The sequence below is a fragment of the Poecilia formosa genome, unplaced genomic scaffold (assembly GCF_000485575.1).
Source record: "Poecilia formosa unplaced genomic scaffold, Poecilia_formosa-5.1.2 Scaffold77, whole genome shotgun sequence".
Taxonomy (NCBI): Eukaryota; Metazoa; Chordata; class Actinopteri; order Cyprinodontiformes; family Poeciliidae; genus Poecilia; species Poecilia formosa.
This window is the reverse complement of record NW_006800016.1, coordinates 393404-405070: the sequence shown is the minus strand read 5'-3', so window position 1 is coordinate 405070 and position 11667 is coordinate 393404. Positions and strand designations below refer to the sequence as shown.

Below are 11667 nucleotides of genomic sequence, written 5' to 3'. Positions count from 1 at the left end.
TCACCTTTCCCATGATTTTATTAACAAGTTGTGTCGACACAACACAAACAAATAGGCATAGGCAACAATGAAGTTATCATTGAATAATTCAAGAAAGGTGCTTCAAATATTCACATTCCTTCTGAACTCAATTCCCTTAATTTCCACAGGAAGTTGAAGGCTCAAACCTACAGCTACACTCCTCATTTTTATTTAACATATCACCTGGGGGCGCCGCGTTTCACAAAGCAAGGCTTTCCCCATAATCAACCCTCAAGAGTGACGACAGCGTTGAGATATTAATGCTCAAGGCTGTTGCATAAAACTGCAGCAAAGATAATCTGTAGACTCTCCATTTCTTAAAAACAGCTTTAGTGTTTTCGAACAAGATTCTGCAGGAATCCATTTTGCTGGGTAGCCAAGTCTCATTACTAAAGATCAATTTCCCACGAATGTGTGGCTTAAAGCGGTAAATTCAGACCCACAACTACAAAACAGGATTCCTCTTCATGAGAATGTGGTAAGCTGACAGTGGGGCTCAAAACCCGTCAAAAGATAAAAAGCAACAAACTGGATGACAAACGTGAAATTATTTCAACTTGTGAATCCCAGGTTTATTTAGAGAGAACAATTAGAAGATATTAGGTGTTTGAGGGATTCCAGCCGGGCCAGTTACTTCTTTTACACTAACTGCTTCACATGATTTATTCCTGTCGTCTCCTTTCCTTTTTTTCCCCCCACGTTGCATCTTTGGCAGCGTCACCTGACGTCCATCAAGTTCTCCTTCTCACATGTGCAGCCAGGTTTGGTTACACTAGTGCTGTTTTCTCCTGAAAGAGCATCCTGGATGAAACGGAAAGGGGAGGAAATTGGTCAAATAATCCATTTCAGTTTCAAACAAAGAGCCGTAGTTACATAAGGATAAAAGAAGTATGTAGAAAAAAAATGTTTAAAAACCCAGTCAAAGTGAGTCACAACAGGTACTAGCTGTGATGATCTGCTTTTTATAGACTGAATAACTACAAAACAAGCATGAGTCTAGAGTCAAAGGTTGAGGCTGCGCCCATGCAGATCAGAAAGAGGCTGTTGGTTACCAGGGCAGCAGAACGCACGACAGAGCGGGAGAGAGCGCCGATAAAAACAAACCTCGACCTTCGGATCGGCTCATTCACTAAAAGTCATCACTTCTTCTAGAGGCTCAAGAGTCGTGCAACAGTTAATCCACTCCCCCTCCCCACACACACACACACACAAAATAAACTAATCAGTAGTGAGCTTAAAGCTACGGCAGAATGAAAACAGGAGTCATTTGTTTGTGCTTGCAGTTGATTGTGCAGAAATGGATCAATAGTGATGAATTCCTCACACCAAGCACCGACAGTTACTGTTTGCCTCGATAGACACCCTGTTCACGGAGAACATCATGAAAGGGCAACACAAAGGCAAAGGTGGGAAAGTTAACCACGACGCAACCTGAAAAATGTCCACTGTACTATGTTTAGATGTAAAGCCTCTGCTGCCTACACGGGTCAGGTAGACACAGAGTGCTTCACAAAAGTATTCATGCGCCAGCGTTTCAATGTTCCGTCAGGCTACAACCACAAAATCAATGTGTTTCACTGGGATTTTATGTCACAGAGCAACAAACGGAGGAGGATAATCTTAATTTTTCTAATAAAAAAAGATCTAAAAAGTGAGGCATAAATCCCTGGTGTTTACCTACTTTTACTGTTTAACCCATACATACAAATCCAGTGCAGCCACCTGCCCTCAAGAGTCACTTCGTTCATAAAAGGAGTTCAGTAACTCTACGTTAGAGATGACTTATTCCTTAGAAAATGTCACAATTTCATTTTACATCTCAGGCAAACAAAAGAAAGGCAAAGAAGCAAGAAGAGGTACGAGTCTGTGTAATAGGGCGTCACTAAATGCTTCTGCCGTTTGATTTTGAAATCCTCTCATCTCTGATGGATTTACGTGATTAGAGAAATAACTGTTTGAGCTTCGGATTACACACATTACTTAATGCACATGGCTTCTGTGTATTATTCCAGTCGATTCTTCGCTTGGAAGTCAAAAGCTTGATTTGACATGGTGTTGAGGTCATGGTGTTAAATCACAGCATTTAAAGTTAACGGAGCGACGCCTGTGGGGTGCAAGATAAGACAACGAGTAAAACGCACTACTTCCTTATTGGAAGCGTCGTGGCTTTAAAAAAGAAATTCTCCTAACAATACTTTTTTTTTTTTTTTTTTATTGCCATTGTAATAAATATCAAGACCACAGTGTCAAATTTATGATCTACACCACTCATCACCGAGAGCAAACTCAAGAGTAACCTTTGAAAAACACCGAGAACAAAATCTGCTTTGTTGTGAACGCACAGCACTCGACAATTTCAGAAACAACCTGCGAGGAGTTAAATAAACAGGTGCGGGCGATGAAGCGAAACTGAAATAAACACCTTGCCAAACTTAACATTGTCGTTTCTGTGAGTATCAAATGGTTGACTTTAACATGAAGGGGATTTTCCAGAAACAGAGCTTCTGGTGGTGTCTCTACCTTCTGTCAGGCGAGCTTTTCCTCCCGTCGGCTGGCAAAGAACTGTGGAGCAGCCGACACACAGCACTACTGTCTGAGCGTGGCTGAATACTGTGGTGATCTTGTAGCAACCTGCAAAATGCACACAAAAAAAAAAAAAAACAGTAAGAAACACATCATGGAGGTCTTAAGCCAAACGAAAGAGGGAGCTGCTGCTATGTGACGAACGTAATGGCCGACTACTGGTGTCCATGCAGCTGTTTGTGTAAACGAGTCAAGTGAAATCTCGCTCGCAAACAACCGCAAGAGTCACTTTCTGCCTTATTTGACACCCCGATCACTACAGGTTTAGAGAAAGGGCAACACATAAAGGCAAAATGTACTTGTAATATTAAATACATTTCTTTTAGATTACAGATTATTGACTATAACGAGTAGATTAACGCAAACCTGGACATTTGACATCCATGAAGTAGGAGTTAGGACTCTGCACAAGCCGTTTCTTCTTGTGTCTCCTCTTTTCCTCCTCAGGACTGGGGTGCAACAAATCTTTTGCGAGCTGGAGAAAAGACAGGATAACTTATTAGAAAGTCACATTTAAAAAATGACTTAAAAAGCAACAGCAATCATGTTATTTTTTTTAAATGATTTGAGAACAAGTTGAAAAGCACAGGAAATAGCTTTTATAACATGATTACACAAAGGCAAAGACTGTGACCTGAATGTAGGTTTCACTTTAAGGAACCATGAGAGATAAATAAATAAAGGTTACAGCAGTAAATAAATGTACATTTTTGGACATATTTTTGGACATTTTTGGACATATGATAGCTATATCAGATTTTATTTCTAAAATATGAAAACATATGTTTTTAAAATTATATATATTTGAATAGACAAACCATGGTTGGGCTTTAGTATTAAACTACAGAACCAGTTTAACCCTTTTCTACCTAAATTTGACTTAAAGGGAATTGAAGAAGGCTTTTAGACGTGTTTTAACCGATCGCGTTGTTTCTCCCTCCGACACGTGTTCTCGCCATATTGCCTTGCTTCACATTTCCACATTTACATTAAAGCAACACCAAACAACTAACCAAATCACGAAAAAACACAAATGTCAACTCCAGTACCGACTTCTTACAGGGTAAGCCTACTCTTTATATCATGATAATAACTTTACAAACGGTATTTTTACTTACGGGCATGTCTGCGTGTTTCCAGCAAAGACTCTCTGCAGAAAGGAAAAGAGAAAAACTCACGTCGGTCACGTACCGGAAACTGCTGGCTGATGGGAGGAAGAAGAAAACATCATTATAGTCAATGTAACATTTTTTTAAAATAAAATAGGTGTAGAAAATTGGCAACATTAATGTTAATAATAACCTACGTTACAAACGTTTTTTTATTTATTTTTTTTTCAATCTAGTAAGATTTCCCTGAAAAAAAAGCGACAGAAAAAAATATTTTGCAATTTAAAAAATAAGCTATATTAAGTATAGTATTAAGGAGGAAAGAAAAAGAATTATTCTTCATCAATCTTGATTTATTTCATTTCGTAAAATAAATATAATTCACGTGTAAAATAAAAACAAGGTTTTAGCAGAAAGTGACTCGGTTCTTGTTACCTGCAGGGGGCGCTATGTTATTGTGTTCTTCATATGTATAAGCCATGATTCTGTCACATATGAATTATTTTATGGCCTTATGGACACAAATAGGAAGGGGCGCATTCCAGTGAATATAAAGGCTGTATAACACAAGTTTTATGAGTCCTGGAAAAATAGGTTTCTGCAGAATAAGTATTTTCTTGTCTACAGGAAAATAGAATTAAGTACTATGATGTTTCTGCCCACAAGCCTTGTTAGGTTTTTTTTTGTTGTTGTTGTTGTTGTTGTTGTTGTTTTTACATTTCCTTTTTGTATTAGTTTATTTATGTTTGTGTCCTTACATTCTCTATGATTCCATCTGGGGAAAGTCTTTCTTGAAATTTCCCATGCAGGCAGAACTAAATTGTCGTTTTTTGGTATCTTGTGCCGCTGTTACAATCTCAAGACGTAAACCTACCGCTATCTATGTAACAGCCTGAATTATTAGTAAGCTTTACATTACAGTTTTGCTGTTAGACCTGGGCAGTAAACTCTCATGAAAAAATTAGGATACAATATCAATGTTGTCAGTGGACAATTGGACATATCTTATCACCATTGCACGCAATGTTAAAAATGACTTTTGTGACACAATTTAATGTTTCTAATGGTTTATCTTTGACTGGAAAACCTTGAAGTGTGAAACTTGTAACGTTTTTTTTTTTTTTTATCTGCCTTGTTATTCCAGGAATAAACAGAGCTTCTATTCAAGTGGCGCCATCTAACGTCCGGTCAGTAAAAGTTGGTCACTCCCATAAATCACTCCCACTCTACGTAATTCTCCCAGCCAAAGTGGAATTTGGGCCGAGTTTTTTTTTTTTTTTTTTTTTCTTCCCCTACAGCCTGAAAACCACGTAGCGTTTCCAATGTGTTTGTAAACGGTGGGATTTGGATACTTTTAGTGCAGAAGAATGGAGTTTTAACAGCTCAGGCGATGAAGGTTTGACCTTAAACTTGCATTGTAAACTTTGGATGGAGTTTGTTGTCGCCCAGTCCAAACTAAGCACTGAGGCACTGAGGGGGATCGGAATTTACCGGTGAACAGGCTGGGAGGGGGAAAACGAGAAAAGAAGACTGGCATATCTCAAAGAACAAAAAAGGGAAGTTTTTAAACTTTTTTCTTTTTAAATAGACTGCTTAAATCTTCCCCTCCTCCTCTTCCTTCTATCTGGGCTCCAGCCATGGCGAAAAAATACGATTTCCTCTTTAAACTGCTGTTGATCGGGGACAGCGGAGTGGGTAAAACGTGCCTCATCATCCGTTTTGCTGAGGACAATTTCAACTCCACATACATCTCCACCATCGGTACGTGAGAATAATGTTTATTTAACTGCAGCCTGTCTGCGTCAGCGCTCTGAAACTTGAGTTATGAGCTGAATAAATGTTTGCTGACATTTCATGATCCGTTGTTTGATTCCGAACACTGTGCAAACTGGTTTCTGAGACTACTTTCATGTCTCAACTAGTCTCCACTTTCTTTCTCATATCTTCCTTTTCTTTTTTTCTGTGCTTTTTTCTTTTTTTTATACCACTGCATGATGCATCCCATATCTGAGCTTAGAGTTTAGACCTGTTGGTGTTACTTTCCAGAACTTGCTCAGGGTTCGATGGAACTTTCCTGGATCTGATGTGGTTTCATGGAACTTCTTGGAACCTTGAAATGTATGAGCAGCATTCATAAAACTTCTTTCAACTTTGCAGGTTCCCTGGTTTTACTTGGCACTTTAGTTGAACTTTCCTCGAGCTGTATCATATAGAATTTACTCTGTACCTTCATGTCTGGTGCTTTTTCTGGAATCTGGAACATAAGTACCTTTCCAGGTAATCTGTATCATCCATGAAACTTGCTAGGTACTGTCATTAAACTTTCACAGAACTTATCCAGTTGGTTTCATTGAACTTTCCTGAAACCTACTTGGTGGTTGCATGAAACCGAACCTTAACAGGATTTTCAAGGAACTCATCAGGTACTTGCATTGAATCATTCTGTAGTGTTAAGTGAGCACTGACAACTTTCCAGTCACTTTCATGGAACCTTCTTTAGCAGGAACTTTGTTGAATTACCAGGTACTGACAAGAAACTTAATAAATATTTTTCATAAAACTTACAAGCTACCTTCATGGATTTTACAGGGTAGTTTACAGAACTGTTGTTGAACAAATCAAAACTTTAAAAGGACTTGCCATGTTTTTTTATAAATGGAAATTTTAATGGCATTCACCAGGTGCGTTCATTAAACTTCTAGGAAACTTAACTCTCATGGAACCTACCAGGTATTTTCATCTAACTTTAATTTAGGAAGACCAATAAGTTTCTAGTAGCTTCAATGAAACTTATAAAGTACTGTAATGGAACTAATTAGTTTAAGATTACTTTTAAATACAGACTTAAACTACAGGGTTTATTCTGTTGCACTACTTTTTTTCATGTTCTTATTTAATAACAGTCTCTGTCCTGACTCTCCCCCCACCCATCCTATCTCTCCCTTTACTGATCTCATTGCTCTCTCTGAAGGTCCACCCACCCTCATTCCTATCTCTCTTACCATCTCTGCATTCCCAAAAGAGCTGCTGGCTTTCTGGCATGCAGAGTTTAGTGCTGGACAGCCCCCTCCCTGCTGTCTGTCAGCTTGTCCATCCTCAAAGGAAAAAAACAATTCATGCTTGCTTGTGGATGGGAGTGCACACGGTGGAAATGACCAGTTTCCACCTTACCAATACTGCGTGCAGTGTGTGTATGTTTGACTTCCTATCAGGGGTATTTTGCTCATTTTGCCTTTTCCTGTCCTCTTTTTCTTTATCTCCCAGGCATTGACTTTAAAGTAAAAACAATTGAAGTGGATGGAAAGAAAGTGAAACTACAAGTCTGGTAAGACGTGTCACTGAGGTGGTTCTTTATTTTGTGATGTGTTGAAATCAATAAAATATATATTTTTTAAGATGTACAATTCACTTTAAATGCAACCTTTTAAATATATATATATATTTCTATGAGTCCTGCACATGCATCACTGTATGTTTCTGGCTTGAAATGCTTTGACTTATTGGTGCAGGGACACAGCAGGACAGGAGAGGTTCAAGACCATCACTACTGCCTACTACAGGGGAGCCATGGTGAGGACTGCACACCCGTAGAAGCTGCAGGATGGATAACATGTTGCATGTCTTCTCTTTGTGCTCACTTTGTATGTTGTGACTGAACACTTAAGTTGTCACTCTTCTGCCAGGGCATCATCTTGGTTTACGACATCACTGATGAGAAATCCTTTGAAAACATCCAAAACTGGATGAAGAGCATCAAGGAAGTGAGACTGTTTCCATTTCCATGAGACTGAATATTGCAACTGTTGCTCCTTGATGACTTTTTATTATTAAAAATTATTCTGATTCATTATGACAGGAAAACAGACTTTCAAAACCTTCAAAAATACAGAGAAAAGTGCATTGTGCTCTCACATTAATAACTCCTGTTTTGATTGCGTATGAGATTCTAGTTCATGGCCAAATTGTAGTGAAAAATAGGGAAGCAAATTCAGAACAAAATAGCTTTATTGAAAATTAAGTTTTAACTTCTGCACAGAAAACCTCTGCTACTACAAATAATAATATATTTTTAGTCAAGTTTAGGGTAATAATTCCTATATTTTTCATTACAAAATTTAGAATGGGAAAACATCAGGAGGTTGCAAGAAGAGTGTTATAGTTAAAGATGATACTTAAAAAATACTCTGACTTGATATGACACTGAGGCCAAAATAAATCAAACATTTTCATGTTAAAGTCCAGTTCCAAAGCATTTATAGCAGTTTATTCTCTTTACATAGAAGAAATGGTTGGTCTGTAGGCAGTAACAATGACCATCCTATTTAAAGCGAGCACTAAAAACAGAGCATATATTGAACAATATCTGACCAGACGAACTATGTGCTATACAATACGTATGTATGAAAAACATTTCAGTGTTAAGCTACAATGCTTTGCGAATATATTTATATCTCTGATTTTTTTTCACACTCTGTAAATTTGAAGGAGAGTTATTCCAGACAAAATGTTTACTGCTTAAAACACAAAAACAGAAACAATCTTCCAAAAACAACCTGAACTATCTCTTTAATTTGTTTGGTAAAGCTGATACTTGCTTGCAGTTTCTGACTGAAGCTTCAAATCTTGTCACAATAGTCAACTTAAAGTAGCTTCTCTGAGCAGCTACCACAGTTCACTTGAAAGTTAATAGTTTTTCCAAAACAAGTGAAAAGGTGGCGGTAACTGGGATGGGGGTTGACCTCAACTGAGAAGACGGAGCAAAAACTATCTGGGGCGGCTTACTATCAAAATTGAAGAAAGCTGAAATCAAAAGTCTTGCTTTGTTGCTAAAGAAACCTCAGAAAGATTTAAAGGGCATTCACTTGCACAACAACGCAGTGCGAGTGCTCCACTATCAGCAGAGACTCTGTCCTCCACCCTCACCACAAAATTTAATACCGGAGTCAAACAAAAGATTGTCCAAACAGTTAGGAAACAAGTCATGTTGATTTATGAAGTTGCAATAAAAGTTATTGGTTCCAACAACCAACAGTGTTGCTTGTTTGGATTAAAATGATGCATTTGTCTTTCATAAAAAAGAATAACTCTACAGCTGGCATTGAACAGGAGAACCGAGCATGCTCCGAGTTTACTCTGCAGCAGATATCTGATGTTAAATCCCATCACTCTAGCAGTGATGATTAATGCTTATTTTCAGCTGACCTCCTCTAATCGGATAACTACGTCCCCTGTTTCACAGAATGCATCTGCTGGGGTCAGTCAGATGCTTATAGGAAATAAATGCGACATTGAGCCGAAGCGGAAAGTGTCCAAGGAGACGGGAGAGAAGGTGAGGAAACCGATGTGACTGTAATTAATGTCTACTATATAAACTGTGATACTTAGGCTAGCTTTGTATGCCTATTTCAACTCTTAAAGCATTTGTTTTGTGTTGTGATTGTATGTGACACAAAGTAACATGCATAAGTGACAGAAAGATGATACATTGTCGGTATTTTGTACCAAAAAAAATGGTACCAGACTAAGAATGTCGAGCACACTGTATGTAAAGAAATGTTGACCTATCTTTAAAGTTGCTTTTAGATAAGAACCAGGATGTGGTTGTGAGTCATATTCTTTATTCTAATGTCAACAGCTGGCAAAGGATCACGGTATCAGGTTCTTCGAGACCAGTGCAAAGTCCAGCATTAATGTGGAAGAGGTGAGTCACAATGAATCCACCACGACTGCACACCTCACTGAACTTTTGGGCTTGTTTTGTGTAAACGCTGTTAATGTGCTGCAAAGGTTTAATCTTATTTCCTCTGCTTCTGTGTTCCAATCTGTCTGCTATGCAGTCTTTTCTAGCTTTGGCAAGAGACATACTGTATAAATCCACCAAGAAGCCGGTATGTCCGTTCGTTTTTTTTTTTTTTTTTTTTGTTATAAATGTATTTCCTAAGAAAAAGTAAGAGAACATGTTTGTGACGTTTAGCTGCTTTTGTCGTTGGTGAACAGGGTTCGGCGGGAAAAGAGGTGAAAATCACCAGCAGTACAGAGAAACCCCCCTCAAAGTGTGCCATTCTCTAGAAGTGACATATGTATGTCACAGACATTTAAGAGCGCCGTAGAAAAATGCAAAGGCTTTCTGTCTCCATCTGCTGGCCAAAACTGGTCCAATACCTTCAAGTGCTGAGAGTTTGTTTTTATATCCAAACCGTTGTTTAGTCCACAAGAATTTTAGCATGCCCAAATTAATTTATTATTCTGAGACTTTTTTTTTTGTGATTGATTGTTGCCACAAAAACATGCTGAAAGTGTCCAAACGCCTGAACTCAACATGTTCCATGTCCCCTGTGTCCAGTCTAATTCTTTATAGCATATAGCCACACTCTTTATCATTCCTGCACTGGCACTGTTGTAATATTATCATTTTTTCATCTGCGCACATGCTGTAGCAGCTTTCAGGAGTTTGATAATTCCTGAAAATCAGAACATTTCAGATCAAAGACTTTTTTTTTTTAATGATTTTATACCATTTCATGTTTAAGTCCAAGTGCCAAAATTCCAGTCAAATATGTTTAGGTATTTTAAATGTTGGAGCAGGTTATTAGAATAGAAATGTCTTTAGTTATTGGCTCAGTTTCCCATCAGTGTTTACGTGAATATATAATGCATATAAATGGGCGTACATTAGACTTTCAATGATTTATTGAAATCATTCTTCTTCTTTTTTTTCTTGGGGTAGAGAAAAAACATTGAACAACTTTCATGATTTCTAAAAACAAGAATTATGTGAACAAGTTTGAATTCACATACAGATGTATATACATACAATTTTGAGATCTATACATACACTTCCCTGTGCATACAACGGTTTCATTTTATCGAAACGTGGCTTTTAGGTCAGATGGGCAGGGCTGTTTTCCCAAATACAAATTAAATCTGGTTTGCAGAAGGCCTACATCAGGCTCGTGACATCCAGACAGAATTATACCAGAAACTTGTTAAAGTACAGTAAGCTCAAACCAAGGCCTCCTGTTCTTGTTTTAAAATGTGGGGTGTAATCATTCCAACCTGAGGAGGAAAAATGCCTTAAATTTGTCATTGAAGTCCCAGAGATAACGAGGAAATACTTGACATTCTGACATTTGTTTTCTATAAATTTGCCACGCGAATACATTGTATAAATATCTTAAAATAAATATTAAGGATTCCCAAGTCGGCATTGTTTACTCCCTGAAAAGTAGATGACTGAACAAGTGTTCTGCTCCATTTAGCAGTCAACAAGAGTGTGTCATTAAATGTTAAAGATCCTGATGACGTCCTGTTTTCCCTCCCCTGGAGAATTTTTTTAAATCTCTCTCCATCATAATGAATCCCACAAATGGAATCCAAACAAAAGCCGTTTGTCAAACAAGCCCTGATTTACTAGCTGAATGAAGAATGTAGACGACGTCAAGCAGAGATCTAGAAGTGCAATCTGAGAAGCCGAGGGAAGAGACGGAGGAAGGATGGGTGTTAGTAAGTGAAAGGACAGGATGTGAGAGATGAGGAAGCAGCAGAGCATGCATGCCTCTCGCGCTGAATTGATTGAAATGGGCTTGCCTTTTATCTGAAGTGCCTAAACGTTACTGCACATTAGCTTCATCTGACGTTGACTGTCTCCCTGCTCATGCAGTTTTTCAAATGCTGAAAATCACTCCCACTGCAGGTGTTAATCATGGCAGCTTTGTTTTCTGCTTACAGACCAGAGCTCTTGAAAACCAGATTTGTTTTGTTTTGTTTTTTTGGTCATATTTGTTACACTTTTATTGTTTTGGATCTGCCATTGTAAACGGACTTTACAGACCCGATTCTTTATTAATAAAAGTCAAATACTATGAAAGTGCCCCTGGTTGTGATTGTTTTTAATTGCTTCTTCGTGAATCATGATTACTTTCTCATACAGACTGTGTAAAATATAGTTTATTGT

At 38.0% G+C, this 11667-nt stretch overlaps 2 protein-coding genes across 3 annotated transcripts; one reads left to right on the top strand and one right to left on the bottom strand.

The window, feature by feature from the left end:
* On the bottom strand, positions 1-3829 carry LOC103140784 (40S ribosomal protein S27). The gene is made up of 4 exons (XM_007556077.2): positions 3723-3829; positions 2971-3079; positions 2542-2652; positions 1-822 (listed from the first exon to the last, which is right to left on the bottom strand). The coding sequence occupies exons 1-4, from the start codon at positions 3726-3728 to the stop codon at positions 794-796; spliced, it is 255 nt and encodes an 84-aa protein (XP_007556139.1). The 5' UTR covers positions 3729-3829; the 3' UTR covers positions 1-793.
* A 1138-nt stretch (positions 3830-4967) lies between these two features.
* LOC103140783 (ras-related protein Rab-13) lies at positions 4968-11583 on the top strand. Of its 2 annotated transcripts, XM_007556076.2 has the most exons (8): positions 4971-5474; positions 6978-7038; positions 7223-7283; positions 7397-7474; positions 8953-9042; positions 9349-9414; positions 9551-9601; positions 9711-11583. In XM_007556076.2, exons 1-8 carry the CDS (start codon positions 5351-5353, stop codon positions 9780-9782), a joined length of 603 nt encoding a protein of 200 aa, XP_007556138.1. In that variant the 5' UTR covers positions 4971-5350; the 3' UTR covers positions 9783-11583. The 2 variants fall into 2 exon arrangements, with proteins under 2 accessions (XP_007556137.1, XP_007556138.1); XM_007556075.2 differs by having other exon boundaries at positions 4968-5474; positions 9349-9601; positions 9711-9803.
* Positions 11584-11667: the final 84 nt, after the last annotated feature.

Excerpts from the sequence above, each read along its gene's own strand:
- LOC103140783 (XM_007556075.2), top strand. The coding sequence starts at position 5,351 with ATGGCGAAAAAATACGATTTCCTCTTTAAACTGCTGTTGATCGGGGAC. Across the intron at positions 5,475-6,977 it reads CACATACATCTCCACCATCG|GCATTGACTTTAAAGTAAAA; the intron begins GTACGTGAGAAT and ends TTTATCTCCCAG. Across the intron at positions 7,039-7,222 it reads AAAGTGAAACTACAAGTCTG|GGACACAGCAGGACAGGAGA; the intron begins GTAAGACGTGTC and ends TTATTGGTGCAG.
- LOC103140784 (XM_007556077.2), bottom strand. Across the intron at positions 2,653-2,970 it reads CATGGATGTCAAATGTCCAG|GTTGCTACAAGATCACCACA; the intron begins GTTTGCGTTAAT and ends TGCATTTTGCAG. Across the intron at positions 823-2,541 it reads AAAAGCTCGCCTGACAGAAG|GATGCTCTTTCAGGAGAAAA; the intron begins GTAGAGACACCA and ends CGTTTCATCCAG.